Genomic DNA, 19,547 nt, shown 5'->3' on the forward strand with positions numbered 1-19,547 from the left:
TCCAGCGGAGGGCGGGGCGGCGGGGCTCGGGAGCCCGCCGGGGCAGGGAGGACGCTTGGACTGCGGGCGGGCAGCCCGGAGGCGGGGGCGGAGCTGGGCGGGGGCCCCCTCCCCCGGCAGCTGCGCCAGCCTCCCAGGCGGGCTCTGGGGACAGCGCGCCCCGCGGCCCCTTCCGCCTCCCCCGCTCCTGCCGCGCCTTCCCGGACCCCGATCTTGTAAAGGGATTAGCACTTTTCTCCTTTGCTCCTCTCCTGCTCCGAAGACCTCCGTTTTCCCCTAGACCCAGGCAGGCACTCCTGCTCTATCGTCCCCGTCGGTCCGAGCCCGGGGCACTGGAGGTCCCGGCAGTTGGCGTTCTATTCCCGTCCCTTCCCTGTCCCCCTTCGTACACGTTGGACGTGCCACCCATTCTCAGTCCCCAAGGGCCTGGGGCCGGGCCTCGGCCTTCTTTTCTCTTCCCCGCGGCAGCGCCAGGCCCGGTGGGGCCGGGAAGGGGCCCCGCGATCTCCCAGGCAGGTCCGAGTGGGATGTGTAGATTCATTCTCCTGTGGAGAACAGGTGGCCCCGAGATCAGGCCCTTTTTGCTCTTTGTATTTTATTTTGAAACTGTATTTAATGCTTTTATATGAAAGGGGGAGGGGCGGGGAGAGAGCTGTCCCAGTCACCCTTATGTGCAAATGTCTTATTTATTATACGTGTATCAGAGATAAGCTGTGAGGTGGTGGAGGAAAAGGAGGGAGGAGTGAGTACAGAGGTGGGGATGGGGCGCCCCAAACATCCCACACTAATGTGTGACTCTCCAGGCCTCTCTGGGCCCCCGTGTCTGTTCTTCACATGGCCAGGCCGGTTCCTGTGGTCTTACAGCCTGAGAGTGGGGAGGTGGGACTTGAGGGCGAGGCCAGGAGGCAGAGGGGCCCTGGCACCTGGGGCCAGGGGCTGCCTCTGTGGGCGGGAAAACAGCAAAAAGGAAGCCCTTCCTCATCCCAGCACCCCCAGGCCAGAGCCCACGGTTCAAGTGCCTCAGGCCCAGTCCCCTTCACTCTTCCTGATTGGGAATTGGATTTTATACCATGGATTTTATAGCATTTTTATATAACTCAAGATTGTCAAGAGTTGGAATGACCTTGGAGATCAACCAGACCCCGCCCCCTCGACCCCTTCGACAGACAGGTAGGGAAGTTCGGAAACGATCACACACAGCCAGGTAGGAGCAGTATAGAACTAGAATAAAAAGCTCAACTCCCGACTCAGTGTTGTTTGCACTACACCACACTGCCTCCCAATCTCTGGTCAATTATTAAAGATTTCTTTTTCCCATGGGGCTTGCCGAAGGATGGCACGCTCTGGGTGCCACAGTCCGTTAGAGCACAGTGACGCTCCGGGGGATGGCAAAGACCTGCACGCCTCCCTGGGATCAGTGTCGTCCAGGGCAGCTCTGGCTGCCACGGGCTACAGCTCCAGGGTTCCGGCAGCAGCCTCCTCCCTCAGAAGTCCAGGAGCAGGGCTGACGGCCACCCATCCCATGACCTCTCCAGGAGGCCAAGGGCTCTGGCATTATGTTTTCTGTTGTAGGTGCCACCAGGGACAGCATTCCCTGAGTAGTGAATTCCATGTTTGAACCTCCAGGGGTTTTGAGTATTAAGTTTGAGAACAGGGATTATGGATGGCACCTGGCTGGGCACTGCCATTCTTTTATTTTCCTTCATGCATGTTATTTTCAGATCCAGAATGAGTCTTTTATCACTTTTTGCTACTTGCCTGTTCAAAAACAGGAGGCAGATTGGGGTGACCTATTCTGGTCACCCAAGCCCACTGCCAAAGTTCAGGTAAGCCAGGACAGAGAGCTGGTTAGGAATGGCTTTTCCTTTTGACAGACAGGGATGGAGGCCTTGGGAAGACAGGAATGAATGTCTTCATTGAGAGGCAGCCCCAAGCACTCCAGAGGGTTCTCAAAGTGTGGCCATTGGACCAATAGCATCACATTCAGAAACTACTAGAAACACAAATCCTTGGGCCCCATCTCGATGAATCAGAAATTGGGGTGGCACCCAGCAATCCTTTCTGATAAGCCCTCCAGTGATCACAAAGCTGAAGATCTGAGCAGGAGTGGGCTCAGTGACACTGCAGTGATTCCTGCTTTGACTGCCCCTACAGCCTCTTGGGTTGGGGGGTCAGGTGGTCCTCCTCTCTCTGTGCCTCCTCCTTGCCTTGGGAGTCTGACATCAACAGGTGAAGTTTCTTCATGAGTTTTTTGTTAATGGTATGCTTGCTATTATGGCCAATATGTAAATGTTACTCTGAATCCATATTTATATGCCACGTTAGAGACATTACTCGAACATTTGTATGTGTATTTGTGAAGTTGTTTGCTTCAGTTATTTTTAAAAAACTTCAGCCTAAGTTTTCTAAGAGGTATGTTGAATAAATTTTTTAAAATCCAGCTTAAGGGTCATGGCAGCCTTAGTTTGGGGGAAGAATAAATCTGAAGGGATAAAGTTCTGATGTATGTGGTCTCCACTTTCCACGGTGACTGATGTATAGGCTGCTTCCCGCTGCAGGCAGGTGACCCTCCGAGGTTGGGGTGTGGCTGAACTGGGACAGCAGACCCTCTGGCCCCTTCCACTCCTCATCATCTTTCTCCTGAGGTCACCTCTTAAGAGGGTCTCTGTGATCTTTCAGAAACCAAACACACAGCTTTGCTCTCCTACGGAAATTCTGCAATCTCGGGAATCATTACCTATTCTCAACTATTAAGTTGCTTTTTAAAGCCTCAAAAGTGGAGTGGGGATGGGGGCCGGTGGAAGCCTGGTTCTTACTTTACCCAAACTGTATGTATAAAGAATAAAGTTAGCAGAATGACACCACAGTCACTGTGTTTTTTTTTTTTTTTAATTTTAATTAATACCACATCAGTTTGCAGTTTTACAGGAACCAAGATTCAAGTTCCTTAGGTGCTACTGTATCTTTATGTTGCACGCACGTACACGCACACAGTTTCATTAGTAATAGTTCATCTATAGGTTTTTCTTAAAAAAACAAAAACAAAAACTCCTGTGTGGCACAAAGATCTGTCCAATTACCTAAACACAGCAGTAACAAAACAAAAGAGCTAGGTGTGGAGGCTTCCAGCGCAGAAAAGGGTCCTTTGGAGGGGAAGCCCAAAAAGTCGATCAGTGCACTGACTACTTGGGAGGGCATAAGATAGGATGGACAATGTGAAATCAGCTTAAACGTTAAAAAGGAAAGGGAGCTAAGTAAATAGGAAAATGGAGTAAGGCAAGGGTACCTTTTACCCATCTAAATGGCTGAAGTAACTTTTCCAAAACAGTAGAAAGAAAACTTCCACTACCTTCTACAGAGTTGCAGTGCTTTGGGACCGTCAAAGACTGTAGCCCTTACTTTAAAGTCACCAGCACACATTCCCTCTGGATTACCATGACACCAAGTTTTACAACCTGAAGGAACTCACAGATGACTTCTTTCAAGTTGACTGAATTTTCATGTTGGAAAGGGAGAAAGACACTTGTCTCAACAGGAATCAGATTCCCGACCCCCCCTCCATCTGATGTCTGTCTGGGTTGTTCCTGTTTATCTTTTAATTGCACACGGAGCCCATCCACACAATCTGGTCCTGCCTGGTCGCCCTCACCTAACACTTCTTGGAAAACACTCAAAAGGAGCACCCTGGGCCAGGACAGAGGTGCTGAGACATTTAATGTGCCTGAGGATGAAAGGAACCCTCAAAACATAACACACACCCGTAAGCTAGCCTCAAAGTTAAAACTCCGTATGAACCACAGAACATACTTTCTTACACTAATTTGTGGTCTCTTAACCACAAACACACACAAAATCTCCTCTCAAGCCAGCTTGGCTTTGGTCCTTAGGATACAATGATGAGCATAAGTTGAAGATGTAGCATGTGAAGGAGGAAGCTGCGGAGAAAAGATAAAAGCAAAAAAGGCCTTTTATGTTTCTGTATTCACCTCTTGAGAATGTTCCCCCCACCATGGACTGAGACAGGATTACAATAACTCAACAACTGAGGAGCCCACATGCAAATTATTTTTTTCTCTAACAAGTTTACAGCAGTGTACAGCAGTTACAGACATTTATTTCATAATAAGAAAAGTACAACCATATTTATTAAACTTGAGGTGAGGTGGGCAGGGAAGAGGGAGGAAAGCACATTCAGGAATGAGTTCTCAAACTAAAGCTCAGAACTGGTGCCTATGAGAATAGACGCAGGCGCCACCCTCCCAAATGGCAGAGACTTTCCTTTCTTAGGGGTGAGCAGGAGGGGAGGGTCGTCCCAGCCCCACCTTCCATTTCCATTCTTGGTTCCCAGATGGCATTCTGGGAATCAGGAACTTATCACCTACGGGTTATTCATAGAGTTGGAAGTTATAGCATTACGTGAAGAAGAGGAAGATTAGGAGTAGCTGCTCACATTGTGGGGCAGGAAGATGGGATCAGAGGGCTGCCAGAAACCCCATGGGAAGGAATCCCACTCTTGTCCCCAGATAATTTCCTCATAAGTTAATCATTATTTAACTTAAAAATAAGGGTAAAACTCTGATGGGAAGCTGTGTAAGACTAGTCCTTGAGAACTGGATAGCAGAGTCCAAGAGCAGTGCTTTATCTTTCATTTTCTCCTTGACCTCCAATCTCTCCCCTTTTCAAGCTACAAGTAAAAGCTCCACCACCATTAAGGTACTGATTTATCCTATTAATTTGACTCTCTCTTTATTCTTTTGGGTCCTAAGATATCAGTTCTTTTTTTAGTCCAACAATTCTTGTGCTTGATACTGAGGGTAAAGGGAAAGGAGGGGAGAAAACACCAAATTAAGAAAAAGAAGCTTGGAATGCAGGCTCGAGCTGACACTGAGCACTTCCTTCATAGTACAAGTAATAACGTTATAACTATTAAGTGGTGTTTTAGTAACTGTTGCATTTCTGGTTCCCATGTACTTATTCTGCCTTCTTTTTTGCGATTCCAGGGAGTTTTGCTTGTATCCTATTGAAGAAAAAAAAAAATAAGAAAAAGGTGAAAACAGACATTAGTTGTAGGTTTTTACTTTAACAGTGACACTGAAAGACAGCCTTGGGCTTGCCGGAGCAACGTGACAAATAATCTCCCATTTCCACAGGGCTTATTCTGGATGAAAAGAGGCAGGGGCTGAGTGTGGTCTGGGATGAGCCCAGGGGTCCGCAAAGACCCCTCCCCTCTCCCGGCCACCGTGCCTGCGGCCTGTCCTCTTTCACTGCCTGCACCTCTTGCGTCCCTCACGGGGGGCTCCAGGGAAGAATAAGGGCTATGTGGGCATAACGTCTGCGGTGTTCCACACACTGGCAGTGTAAGAGTCCATTTCTCTGGGAATGCTAGTGACCCACCAGGGCCACAAAAGGAACCAGAAGTCAAGGGTCAAGGTGACAGATAAAAAGACTACAGGAGCTGGCAACAGTTTCCGGCCCCTCACAGGACACCAAAGCTACCCTTCATTTTGTGCATTAAGGTTACCCATCGCTAAGGTCATTCACATACCTCTCAGCCAATGTCAAAGCCACTCCTCACAAATCCTAGATCCCACAGCAGGGTCTGACCAAGACATTAGTTTTAAAGCTAAGCTATGTCCATATTTCACAATCAGGAGTAAACAGCAACCAGATACGTATTTGTGCTAACTGTCCTTGCCTGGTTTTAGCTCTAATGTATACCTGAAAAAGCAAAAGAGCAAGTAAAGACCCTGTCATCAAGCCAGAGCAGTGGGCGTATATTCATAGTTTCCACTTATCAAATCTGGAAAAAGCACTAAAATCGGACGTGTGAAAGGGACTGGGGCGGGGGCGGCAGGTGTGTGTGTGCGTGCGCACGCACAAAAGAGATTTAGCTGCTTGTGGTTTATTTTTTAAATATCTGAATATGAAAAAATGTTAACATCTCAAAAAGAACTGTGGGTTCCTTAGTATCTGCCATAATTAAAAAAAAAACCAAGCAAAAAAAAAAAAAACAAACCCAAAAAACACAAAAACACCAAACAAAAAACCCCAAATGGTTCCTTGGTAGACAGAGTCATAAAAATGTCTACCAATATTTTATTACTTGATTTTAATATTAAATTGTTTCAAGAAAAAAGAGAAAACAGGGATTTGATAGTTTCAGGAAAGGTAGCATTGTGCCTTGAGTCATTTATTTAGTAAAAGTCTGATTTCTGAAAAGGGAAGGAAGAGTTTGCCTTAAAATTGATGCATGCAGGCGGGCAGCTGCATACACTTACAAGGCCAATTCAGAAAGGCAAAGCTTCTAATTCCATCAACCTTAAGACACAAAGGATGTTTTTTAAAGAAACAGGATGAAATAATTTGTAGTAAAATCAAACTAGTAACCATCATTTTTCTTCAGGATGAAAATTCCTTTCTTTGAATCAGTATTTTATAGAGGAGGCTAAAAATAATTGGGGAAGAAAAGCAACACGTTCTGATAAAATGTGGAACCTAAAGCATACTTACTTTTCAACAATCGACTTGGTCTGATCGCGGGCGATGCCAACATAGTGATCAATCTGGGTCTTTAAGGAAGGGAAGAGACTTAGTTATGGCAACACAAAGATTAACAATTTTCCTGAAGGTAATGTTCTGTTTCCTAGTGTCAACCATTTTTTAAAAACACTATTGCATATTCTGGGAAATGAAAATAATGCCAGTTTTTAAAATTTATTATTATTTTTTATTTTAAGTAGGCTCGACACCCAGCACAGGGCTTGAACTCACGACCCTGAGATCAAGAGTCGCATGCTCTACTGAGATTGAGCCCGCCAGCTGCCCCCATAATGCCCAGTTTTTATGAGTATTTTAAAAAACTTCAGGTATTGGGGCGCCTGGGTGGCTCAGTAAATCAAGCCCCAACACATCAGGCTCACTGATCAGTGGGAAGCCCGCTTCTCTCTCTACCCCCTGCTTGTGCTCTCTTGCTCTCTCTCTCAAATAAAATCTTAAAAACAAACAAACAAAAACCCAAAAACTTCAGGTATTAGGGGTACCTGGGTGGCTCACTCAACTCCTGATCTCAGCTCAGGTCTTGAGTTCAAGCCCCACGCTGGGCTCCACGCTGGGCTCCACGCCAGGCGTGAAGCCCACATAAACAAAACAAAACCCAAAAAGACCTTCGGGTTTCAGACTTTAAATTATGCCATAAACACCTTATAATACTCTGCTGAAGTAAAAATCACTCATTTCTTTTGCTAAGGTCTTACTTGTTAGGTATTTCCTTTATAGATACTGGAGTAAAGCATTTTGTGAATACTAAAAACGGTCTATCTAATCTATATTCTGTAATCACAAATGTGTTTTGGCTCCTAGGTAAGACTAATTCATTTAATACCAAAAGGCAAAATTAAGCCTGTTGACTAATGACTTAATCTGTAAAGAATAACCTCATAGCATCTAGCAAGGCTTTGCATTCACCATTCCACAATGCAAACATCTCTTCACATAGATGGATTCCCGTAATAATAGCCTTGATAGTTTAAATTTCTTTTCAGACATTAGCTTTTATTTAAGCATTTTTTCAATTTATTTTTTGAACGGATAATGCATCCACATGAAATACTTAAAAGACCCACAACAAGGCATAAAAATATACCTTCCTACCCTTCTCTGTCCTAAACATTCAGTTTCTTTTGGTGCAGGAAACCACTATTTCTTACAGACTCCTGACTTACAAACTTAGACTGCAGACATGGTTACAAAGTGATTGCTCACGGGGCCCCTGGCGGCTCAGTCAGTGAAGTGTCCAACTCTCGGTTTCAGCTCAGGTCCTGATCTCAAGAGTTGTGAGATCAAGCTGGGCGTGGAGCCTGCTTGAGAGTCTCTCCCCTCCTCCCTCTGCCCCTCCCACTTGTGCACTCTCTCTCTCAAATAAGTAAATAAATCCTTAAAAAAAAAAAGAAAATGATCACTCCAAACCTTCAATGCCTAAAAAATAAACTAAAGCTAGTCATACATCAACAGGCCTATCTGATTCGAAACAGACAAGTGCTCACCTTGTACTTCTCATAGACAATGGGGACACTGAAAATGAGCAGTTCGGCTGTAAGAGAATCACAGGACACGGCAAGTGTAAATGTGAGATAGTCAAAAAGACCCAAGACTCAAGTAACACACACATTTTTCCTCATGAAATATAGGGAAGCACAGATCTTCAATATGAGAAAACCTACCTAGGGCTCTCATTTAAGGATAGTTAGCTATAGGTACACAGGCTTTCTTTGTATCACAAATAATTTCCAAATTATGAAAATGATTTCTATAAGATCCCCATATTTAAACCAAATGTAGACAACTCTCCTTTATTTCTGGTTATTTTGATATTTCTTTATAGAATTAGGACCTTTCAAAAAACCTAAGGCCACAAACACAGGTTCTTCCAACATCTAATTCAAGGTTTATGGATGTTAAAGGCTGGGCCACATGGAAGGAGTGGAGACATGCTGGGCATTCTCTTGGCTCCTACTTTTACCAATTACAGATGACCCCTGAACATCGTGAGGATTAGGGGCACGGATACCCCATGCAGTCAAAAATCTGCATATAACTTTTGACTCCCCCCACCAAACTTTACTAACAGCCTACTGTTGGCCAGAAGCGTTACCAAGAACAGTCAATTAACACATATTTTGTACGTTATATGTATTATACATTGTATTCTTATAATAAAGTAAGCTAGAGAAAAGAAAATGTTAGTCAGAAAATCCTAAGAGAAAATACATTTACAATACTGTACTGTAAAAAATCTGTGTATAAGTGGACCCCACAGTTCAAACCTGAGTTGTTCAAGGCTAGTTGTACTTCAAAGAGCATGGAGACATTTTCCTTGTCACCTTACCAAGAATCAGAAGGGTGATTCCATTGAAAACGGCACCAACATAGGTCATAAGCCACATGAAGACAGCCAGCTGTGAAGGCCGACATCAGAGGGTTAAGCAGGAACAATCATAATGCAAAATTTAGGTTAACTGATACCATTCTCCTCTTGCCAATTAAGTCTGCATAAATTTAGTGATGTATGCCATACATAATTATAATTTCACAATGAAGGTTACACCTCGTCTGCACCATACATTGGCAGTGCGCATCAGAGAATTCTGTAGTCCTCTCAAGCTCAAAGACAGACTGTGATTGCATTTCTGTCAATGACGTTGCCCTTGTTGGGAGGGCACTTAGTTCTACAGGTGTAGGAGAGGTCTTCTCTACTGACTCCTATCCCCATTTTTCACAGGTTGATTGAGATAAGCATACATTTGTTTTTATGCAAAATACATTTGCATACATTTATTTACTGTTTTTCCTCTGAATTATAACCTAGTCCCTGGTTTTCCTCAGCCTCACCACCAAAAGCTGTAGAAGCAACTAACCTTCAAGGAGTCAACCAAATCTTCCACCAGAAAGAGACGAATAATGAGTTTCAGGGCTCTGTTGATGTGCACCATGGCAGCATTTACATAATTATGGAAAGCTTCTGAGGACAGAGTAATGTCTACATCCAGGTAGGCTCTTCCAGAAGAAAAAAACAACAGTCATACATTTGACAAGGAAGAAGATCTCTTTCTGTTAGTTGAGCAGTTATTTAGAGTGTGAAATTCCCCTAAGGGCACATTTTAGAAATCTGTAAGGGCATTTTTTGCTTTCATGGGCTGGGGAGAGGGCGCCACTGTCTTTCAGTGGGCAGAAGCAAAGATGCTAGATGTCTGCAAAGTGTGGGACATCTTTCCTTTCCTATGTATTAAGAAAATATTTACTACCAAATACAAAAGTTATAAAAATTAGATGCTGTAATTCATACAACTTGACAAAACACATTTTATAATCCATAACAGTGTCCTGCAGAAGAGGAAAAACGCTAAGACATCTGAGCTTGTAGCAAAAGTCACATTTATTCACTCAGTGAACAATAAAGAATTGTTCTATGCCCTGCATAACTTTTACTGCCTCACAGGATATTCATGAAGGTGAACTAACTCACTTACAATTATCAAAAGCCCAGAACATATAAAAACAAGGTATTTTCCCCAGTTTTAACATATCCTGAATTTTCTAAAAAAACTGTATTTTGTTTATGCTAAACTTTACTAAGCTATTTCACACTACTCTGGAAAATCACATCTGTACTGGAGATTATACATCTAAGTACAAGGATCTAATGTCTCTATTGTTTTGTGTGTGTGTAGTCATATCTAAGCAGTTAAATATTGACAGGAATATATATTATTTTACTATAAATGACTTTCTATCTTATTCCTTTATATTACAATTACAGTCTATTTTTGAAATTTTGTTAATAGAGATCTATGAATTCCATTTCAAAATGATGAAAGAGGCATTATAAAATTTTTGTTAACAAAAGAAAAAGGAGGGTGGAGATACTGAGTTTGATAGGGTGGACAACTATAGAAAAAGACAGAAAGACTTGGGTTCTGTTTGCAGATGCACTACAGAATTGAGATACAACCACGTGCTCATAACTTGTTCATTCACTCAGTACTTACTGAGTGCCTACTGAGTATCACACCCTCTGCTATGCACTGGCATATCAGGAAACAGAAGACTGCTTTTGCCTTAAAGAGCCTATAGTCTTGTGGAAAAAACAGAAAAGGAACAGGCATGCTTTCCTATCCTATTAAGAAAATATTTACTACAAAATACAAAAGTTATGAAAATTAGATGCTGTAATTCATACAACTTGACAAAACACATTTTATAATCCATAACAGTGTCCCGCAGAAAAGGAAAAACGCTGCTAAGACATCTGAGCTTGTAGCAAAAGTCACATAATTTATTCACTCAGGGAACAGCTACTGATTTGTTAAAATTAATTCGCGGTAACTTTTTAAATGCCACATATAGTTTAAATTGTCTTCTATTTTCACCAAGACAAAATAAAAGGACCAGAGCTGCAGCCAGACACCTATTCTGTCATAGTCTTGAGAAGTCACAGAAGAGTTTCTTTCCCTATGAGGAAAAGGTTTTGAAAAAAGTCATTTGTGAATATTAAAATTGTTTATGGGCTAAGATTTCCAAGAGGAAAAGTGTGAGGAAAACATTTGTTAAAGTTACAGCACAGAAAGCTAGCAAGTGGATTCTAGAAATGCATGACCTACTGACCTCAAGACTTGCTCCTGGTATTAAGAAAACTAAAGGGGAAAAAAAAAAAAGAAAACTAAAGGAGAGATAAGAAGGAAATCAGTAATAAAACTAAGAGCAAACATATCAAATTTTGATATTGCCAAGAGCACAGCCTCAATACTGAGATTTCAAAGTTGTTTTAAGGTTTAACTGTATGGGAGGAGGTGGGTGGGGGGGATGGGGTAACTGGAGGTTGGATATTAAAGAGGGCACGTGATGTATGAGCACTGGGTGTTATATATGACTGATGAATCACTGAACTCTACCTCTGAAACTAATAATACACTATGTTAATTAACTGAATTTAAATAAAAAAAAAAGTTTAAAAAATCAAAATCAAAACCAAACCAAAACAAAAAGATTTAACTATAATAGGGAACTTAAGCATGTCCTTGGGACCCCATCTAACCGGGTGCTGTCCTGGAGGCCCTGCTCAGGAATTCAGACAGTCTTCTTTGATCTTAAAGTGTGAGCCCCTAGTTTGTCAAAAAGTTCTTGGCTCCTAACTTGGTCACTTTTGAAGTGGCAAGGTTTCTAAGTTGACGGTTCATGCAAGGGATCAGCTGCATTAGGCTCTACAATTCTTCACTTAGTCAGGTCTGATTGGTAGACCTGCCCAGCCTCGGCAAACCCCTTCTCTAAACTGTCGAGTGTTACTTGTGATACTTCCACTCACTTGAACGGATGGCCCTCTTCTGATTTCTGTACAGCTTGGATGACAGACTTGTAGACCCTGAAGCTGATGGTGACAGAGAGAAGAGCCAGGATGAGGTAAGAAACCACACTGATGACACTGAAAGCTGCCAGGGAGAGCAGCATGATCAGTGTGGTGCCAAAGACAAACCCAGTCTTCTTCACATCTTGCCAGAAAATCAGATCGTGCACTGCCAAAAGAAAAGGGAACACAGGTTACATGTGGCCACGTGGGCAGGACTGCTCTTTGGCTGTGTCCTGCATACCTGAGAAGCATTACACTAGCACGCAATTACAAGCGCACCCCTCCTTAAGAGAATCTGATAAGTGAAAATCAAATTGTATGTCAGGAGTGAGGACTCATACTGTAAAAGGTTGTGGTTTCTGGACAGGTTCACAAAAACTTAGAAATTTATTTTTTTAGAGATGGCTACTGAAGTACAATGGGATAAAGTGTCAATTTCGTGAAATGTTTTAGCAGAAAGGATGTAAAATTAGTGTGATAAAATCTTGTTAATTGTTGACTAAATTAAGCAAACCATGCTGATAAATTCATTTGGTCACTATAAAACCAAAGTTAATGTATGTATAAATTGGGTGGAGGCAGAAGAGAGTGGTGGATAAAAACAAACCAAACTCAGGGCGCCTGGGTGGCTCGGTTGGTTGGGCGACTGCCTTCGGCTCGGGTCGTGATCCCAGGCTCCTGGGATCGAGTCCCGCATCGGGCTCCCTGCTTGGCGGGGAGTCTGCTTCTCCCTCTGACCCTACCCCCTCTCATGCTATCTCATTCATTCTCTCAAATAAATAAATAAAATCTAAAACAAAAAAAACAAAAAAAACACAACAAACCAAACTCTATTAGCGTTAGCTACAACGAAACACCAGTCTCTATGTTAATCTGAAAAGAACTCTCAGGAAGGATGATGGGTAGGGGACCACATCATTACCTAAACCGCTATACCTCTGAAAATGAATGGGGACACTATAACTAACTGTTAGGAAACAGGTATAAACCGAAACTGTCTCAGGGAAGTAGGTCTTATGATGTGGGACAGTCAAACTGGAAAAATTTAAGTTATTCTACTTAAAGACACCTCAAGAACTGTGTGTAAAAGTTTCTAGTAATCACCTTCAATCTAGCAATGACACTATGTTTGAATTTTCAATCTGTGAAGGTTAACTTCGACACTAATGGTCCTATCGCAGGTTTTTTCTGTTCCTAAAGAAGGGCAAGGGCTTTGGAGTTGGAGAGACAGAATTGAGTCCTGGTAATTTTTAGCCATATTGTCTTAAATGACCTTTCTAAACCTTTGTTTTTCCTTTTGTAAAATAAAGAAAGTAACGTCTATTTCCTAGAGTTGTTTTTATAGGAGGCCAATGCAATAAAATGCTTAGCATTCTAAATGACATGCAGTAAACACTCAAATTTTAACTACAACTAAAATATGATAGGTCTGCAAGACTGTGATCGAGGGTAAAATGAACTTGAATCTGTTCAAGTGGACCTCCTGGCACCTAGTTCTTCCCCATATTCCAGCTACAATACTCAACTCTGAAGCCTAACCTTGCTGGAGCCAATGGAACCTAACTTGAAACTTTCACACTAAAGGTATGCTGATTGTAGAGAAGAAATAATCACTGGTTCAGAGATTCCAGGAAAGGGATGTGACACTAGGAGAAGTAAGAGGCATTATGATTCCTGATGGGAAGCTGAGAGTCCTAGATAGTGACAGTGCAAAGAAGAGAGAACTGGGAGTCAAGTCAGGCTCACCTGGTTGGACAGGAAAGCCGAACAGAGTGCTGCCCTCTTATGGAGCAAACACTAAGCAGGATTCCTACAGTCAGAGTCCTAGTATATAGATGTCACTGTTCCTAAGACCACAAGCACAGTTTCAACACAGAATGCTTCGGAATGGAACAGATACCATGTGCCTCTTGGTGTAATGCATGGAGGACACAACATCACTTCTGTGGTATTCTTGCCAAAAACATAAAACCTAGATCTAATAAGAAAACACCAGACAAACCCAGACAGAAATTTACAACAACATGGATGGACTTAGAGGGTACAACACTAAGTGAAATAAGTCAGAGACAAATGTCGTACGATTTCGTTCATATGCGGAATTTAATAAACAAAACAAATGAACAAAGAAAAAAGACAAAAAAAACAGACTCTTAACTACAGGGAACAAACTGGTGGTTGCCAGAGGGGAGGTGGGTGGGGGTGGGTGAAATAGCTGAAGGGGGTTTAGAGTAAGTACACTTACTGTGATGAGCACTGAGTAATGTACAGAACTGCTGAATCATTACATTGTACATCTGAAGTTAATGTAACATTGTACTTATTCTTCAATAAAAAAATAGCAAAGATAAAGGAGATAAGATTTGACAACACTTAAATGCCAAGTGTGATGATTATAGACTGAACACTGGATAAAGGGGTAAAAACGGCTCTAAAGGGGCGCCTGGGTGGCTCAGTTGGTTAAGCGTCTGCCTTCGGCTCAGGTCGTGATCCCGGGGTCCTGGGATCGAGCCCCGCGTCGGGCTCCCTGCTCGGCGGGAAGCCTGCGTCGCCCTCTCCCACTCCCCCTGCTTGTGTTCCCTCTCTCGCGGTGTCTCTGTCAAATAAATAAAATCTTAAAAAAAAAAAAAATGGCTCTAAAGGACACCACTGGGACAACAGACAAAATTTGAACGTGGACTATATAACTGATAAAAGTACAGGTGATCCTTGAGCAACACGTGTTTGAACTGCATGGGTCGTTTTCGTGGATTTTTTTCTGAAACAGTATAGTACTTGTAAATGTATTTTTTCTTCCTTTTGACTTTAATGACATTTTCTTTTCTCTGGCTTACTCTAATACAGTACACAATGCATATAACATACAAAATGTGTGTTAGCTGACTGTTAGCGGTAAGGCTTCTGGTTAACAGCATGCCATTACTAGTTAAGTTTTTCGAGAATCAAGAGTTCTGTGGGAATTTTCAAACTACATGGCGCTCAGTGCCCCTTACCGTGATGTTCAAGGGTCAGCTATGCTGTATCAATATTAAATTTCCTAAATATAAGTGTACTGTGGCTATGTAAATTCTTGAATAAAATTCTTGTTCAAAAACGAAGACAAAAGGGTGTAAAGAGGCAGGATGTTTGCAATGAGCTCTTTTTTTAAAAATTATTTATTTATTTATTTGAGAGAGAGAATGAGAGACAGAGAGCACGAGAGGGAAGAGGGTCAGAGGGAGAAGCAGACTCCCCGCTGAGCAGGGAGCCCGATGTGGGACTCGATCCCGGGGCTCCAGGATCATGACCTGAGCTGAAGGCAGTCGCTTAACCAACTGAGCCACCCAGGCGTCCTGCAATCATCTCTTACATAGTTCAGGAAAAAACATACATTGGGGCCTGGGTGGCTCAGTCAGTTAAGCATCAACCTTCAAAAAAAAAAAAAAAAGCATCTGCCTTCAGCTCAGGTCATGATCTCAGGGTCCTGGGATAGAGCCCCGTATCAGCCTCCCTGCTCAGCCAGAAGTCTGCCTGTCCCTCTCCCTCTGCCCAGCTCGTGCTCTCTTCCCTCTCTCTCAAATAAATAAATAAAATCTTAAAAAAAAAAAAGAAAAAAGAAAAAACATGGATCTATGGAGAGGGGAAGGGAGAGATAAAGCAAAAGTAGGCAAATGTTAACAACTGTTGAACTAGAGTGAAGGTTATATGGGAGTTTTTTTGTACTATAATTGCAATTGTTTAAGTTTGAAGTATTTGAAAGAAAGAAAGAGAAGAAAGAAAAAAGCTTACAGGGTAAGATTGGGGCCCAGAGAGAAAAAGACTTGAATGTATCAAAGAGGGGTAATGACACTAGCCTATGTGTAAATCTAGATTAGCAAAAGCCACCCTGTCCTCATGAATCTTGCTGCCATCTGCTGGAAAACTGTCATAAGAAATAGTCAAACCTACAATGAGTACACATGTGAATGGTGTCCCCTAGAGGTGTGCAGTACACAAACTGCACAACAGTATTAAGGCCCTAGGCTGGGTCTTAAAAAAATCAATGGTAGAATTATGGTTTGGTCTAGAAAAGGGACACACTGATTAAAGGGGGGGCGGATAACAGAGGGAAAGGAAAAGCTGGTTAATCCCTCAAACCTCTGTCTGGGATGCTCTTCCTCCACAAAAGTCACATGACTTGCCCCTTCACCTCATTTGGGTCCTCGTTCATGGGCTACTTCCCTCAGACTGCCCACCCCACCTAACATCCCCATCCTTTGATCACACTCCATCTCCTTATTCTGCTTTATTTTTCTTTAAATCTGTTCATAAGTGCTTAAAACATGGGCTAATATCCACAGTTTGCATTTGTTTCCTGACGATCTCTCTCAATCTATGAGGCCAAGTTTCTGCACCTGGAGCCTATCAAGTACAGCGGACCAAGGATTCTGAGCATACATTACCAAAGAAAGGAACTTGGCACAGTTTGGAAATGCTGTCCTCTGATCGTGGAGGAAGAGTTAGGAGGACCAACCACATGAAGAAAAAGGCAAGGGGGCACCTGAGTGGCTCACTCGGTTAAGCATCTGCCTTCGGCTCAGGTCATGATCCCAGGGTCCTAGGATCAAGACCCGCACTGGGCTCCCTGTTCAGTGGGAGTCAATGCTTCTCCCTCTCCCTCTGCCACTCTCTCGCTCAAAAAATAAATAAAATCTTTTTTTTTTTAAGATTTTATTTATTTGACAGAGAGAGACACAGCAAGAGAGGGAGTGGGATCCCAAGACCCTGGGATCATGACCTGAGCCGAAGGCAGACACCCAACAACTGAGCCACCCAGGTGCCCCAAATAAATAAAATCTTAAGAAAAAGAAAAAGGCAAGAAATGAGGCAGCTGCTGGAAGTTTAAAATGATGTAGCCTCTAGACTTGGTTTTAGTGTTTGCTTCACAACCAGGAAAACACCAAGAGGATGCAATGGTTTGGTTCCACACAATGTTTTTTCTTCTACTTTTCATTCATCTGCTCCTACTACTTCAGTAGAGAACTTTTTTAAAACAGGAAATTCCTTATTTTTATTTTTTGAGAGAGTGTGTGTGTGTGCGGGGCGGAGGGGGGGTGGTGGGCAAAGGGAGAGGGAGAGAGAGAGAATCTTAAGCAGGCTCCACACTGAGCACAGAGCCTGATGCAGGGTACAATCCCATGATTCTGAGATCATGACCTGGGCTGAAATTAAGAGCTGAATGCTCAGCAAGCTCTAATTAAGTGCCTACTGTGTACCAGGCAAGTACTAGGAACTGGGAATATAATATAACAGTGAGCAAGGCAAATAAGATCCTTACTTTCTGGGGGGGAAGAGAGGCATGAATAACAAACAAGCTAAGTGTTGCCTCTACCAGAGGCTCGTAAGATATGAATCCATTGTGCCACGATGAGAATAAGGTGTGTGTACACAGGCATGACCGAAGCTAGCGGTCAGGAAAAGCCTCTTGGAGGACTGACATGAAAGGTGAGATATGAAAAATGAGGAGCTGGCCATGCAAAAGGCCAGAAGGGTGTGACAAGGCTGGAGACTGGCAGGAGCCAGATCATGGAGTACTTTCACAGAGCAAGGTAAGGAGCTTGGATTTTAACTTCAGGTGAAATGGGAAGCCACTAAAGGTCAAGCAGGGGAATAACATGGTATTTTGTATTTTAAAAAGAGGTACACCTTCACTGCATAGAAAATGGATTGGGGTGGGGTAAAAGTACAGGCAGAGAGACTTTGTAGGAGGCTAAAATGGAGATTCAAGTGTGAGACGATGGTCATTTAGATTAAGATGGGGGCAGTCAGGATGGAGAAGAGTGGACAGATGTGAGCTATATTTTGGAGCAGAACAGGGAGAACCTGGTGGTGGACGAGAGGTGGGAGATGATCGACAGGAAGAAATATGGATGAACCATAGGTTTGGGGCCTGAACAAATGAATGGCTGTGGTGTTATTTAATGAGGTGAGGTAAGGAATAGCAGAGCACAAAGCATATTAGTTTGGGGATGGATGTTAGAGATGGCCACCAGTGTACAGCACACAGGCCAAGTCTGAGCAGGAGATACACATTTGGAAGTCACAAGCACACAAACAATATTTAAAAGTCATAAAAATGGATGAGGTTACCTAGGACTGATAGGGAAGCAGGCCTAGGCCTTAATTCAATGGCACTCTAATATTTAGTAACTGAATAAAACTAGAGGAGCTAGCGGAAGTGAATGGAAACAGTAACCAGGGAGGGAGGGGAGAACTAAGAGAGTATGGTATCACAGAAGTGGAGAGAGAAGTACTTTGAGGAGAAGGTGTGGAAACTGACGAATTCTGCTGAGCTTGAATAAGGAAAAAGGTAATCATGAACTTGGCAACATGGAGAGAGTTGGTGATCTGATTAAAACTATTCAATGGAGGGGGAGCCTGGGTGGCTCAGTCGGTTAAGCGTCCGCCTTCGGCTCAGGCTCACGATCTCACGGTCCGGGATCAAGCCCCACATCGGGCTCCCTGCTCTGCGGGGAGCCTGCTTCTCCCTCTCCCTCTCCCCTGCTTGTGTTCCCTCTCTTGCCGTGCCTCTGTCAAATAAATAAATAAAATCTTAAAAAAAAAAGATTAAGTTGTTGACATATTAAAAAAAAAAACAAAAAAAAACTATTCAATGGAGAGGCACCTGAATGGCTCAGTTAGCTGGGTGCCCGGCTCTTGATTTAGGTTCTGGTCATGATCTCAGTCAGGGTCGTGGGACTGGGATTCTCTCTCCCTCTGCCCCTCCTCATTCATGCTCTCTTTCTCTCAAAATAAAATAAAATCTTAAAAAAAAAGCTGTTCAGTGGAGTGATGCAAACACAAGTAATTGAAGGGAGCGGAAGAGGAATTAGTGATGAGATGTGGAAGCAGTGGGAGAGGAAATGCCTATGAAGTCTAGCTGTGAGGGGGAGTAGGGACATTTGGGGCCAAGGGACAGTTTTTTTTAAAAGGTGGGAAACACTAAAGCATGCTTATATGCTGACACAAGCAGAAAGAGCTGAAGGGGGCAGAAGTAGTTCAGGAGAAGGGAGGGATAGAGACCCAGAGCCCAGATGAAGTGGCTGACAGTTGTTAGAGCAACACAGTGAAGAAGATGAGGAGGGACAGGCCCATTCATAGAGCTGAAGACTGCAAGAAGAGGGATTTCTTTCTGAATGCTTCTAGTTTCTCAACAAAGTGTTGAGGTCGTCAGCTGAGGTGGGGGCAAGGTGGTGAAGAAGGTTTACAGAGAAAGAAAAAGATAAATGGTTGTTTCAGAAAAGTGAGAAACTGTCTTAAAACTCTTAGAAGAAAAGAGGAATTAAATAGTTGACAGAAATGAACGAGTGCACTTGCAATGAGCATCAGGTGATGTACAGAACTGCTGAATCACTCTATTGCACACCTGAAACTAATATAACACTGTATGTACTGTATGTTAACTAACGAATTAAAATAAAAACTTAAAAAAAAGAAAGAAAACAGGAGTAAATCTTTGTGACCTTGAGGTAGGCAATGATTTCTCAACCAAAAGCACAAGTGACAAAGATACAACAGATAAATGGTACTACATCAAAATTACAAACCTTTATGCTGTAAATGGTACCAAGAAAATGACAAAAGTTACAAAATGAGAGAATATATTTGCAAATTATATATCTGATAAGGT

The 19,547-nt window shown here is 42.9% G+C and overlaps 1 protein-coding gene across 1 annotated transcript in view; it reads right to left on the bottom strand.

The window, feature by feature from the left end:
* Positions 1–4,094: 4,094 nt before the first annotated feature.
* Positions 4,095–19,547, bottom strand: part of RTN3 (reticulon 3) — a 46,989-nt gene continuing 31,536 nt past the window's right edge. The window contains exons 4-9 of the mRNA XM_088017990.1: positions 11,858–12,065; positions 9,414–9,552; positions 8,885–8,954; positions 8,043–8,089; positions 6,511–6,569; positions 4,095–5,017 (exon numbers count right to left, since the gene is read on the bottom strand). Of these exons, the coding sequence (XP_087874116.1) occupies positions 4,972–5,017; positions 6,511–6,569; positions 8,043–8,089; positions 8,885–8,954; positions 9,414–9,552; positions 11,858–12,065 (569 nt within the window). The 3' untranslated portion in view covers positions 4,095–4,971. The remainder of the gene's footprint in view (positions 5,018–6,510; positions 6,570–8,042; positions 8,090–8,884; positions 8,955–9,413; positions 9,553–11,857; positions 12,066–19,547) is intronic.

Source organism: Eumetopias jubatus, unplaced genomic scaffold, assembly GCF_037043125.1.
Source record: "Eumetopias jubatus isolate StellerSeaLion01/CBP00866 unplaced genomic scaffold, mEumJub1_p1.0 scaffold_13, whole genome shotgun sequence".
Taxonomy (NCBI): Eukaryota; Metazoa; Chordata; class Mammalia; order Carnivora; family Otariidae; genus Eumetopias; species Eumetopias jubatus.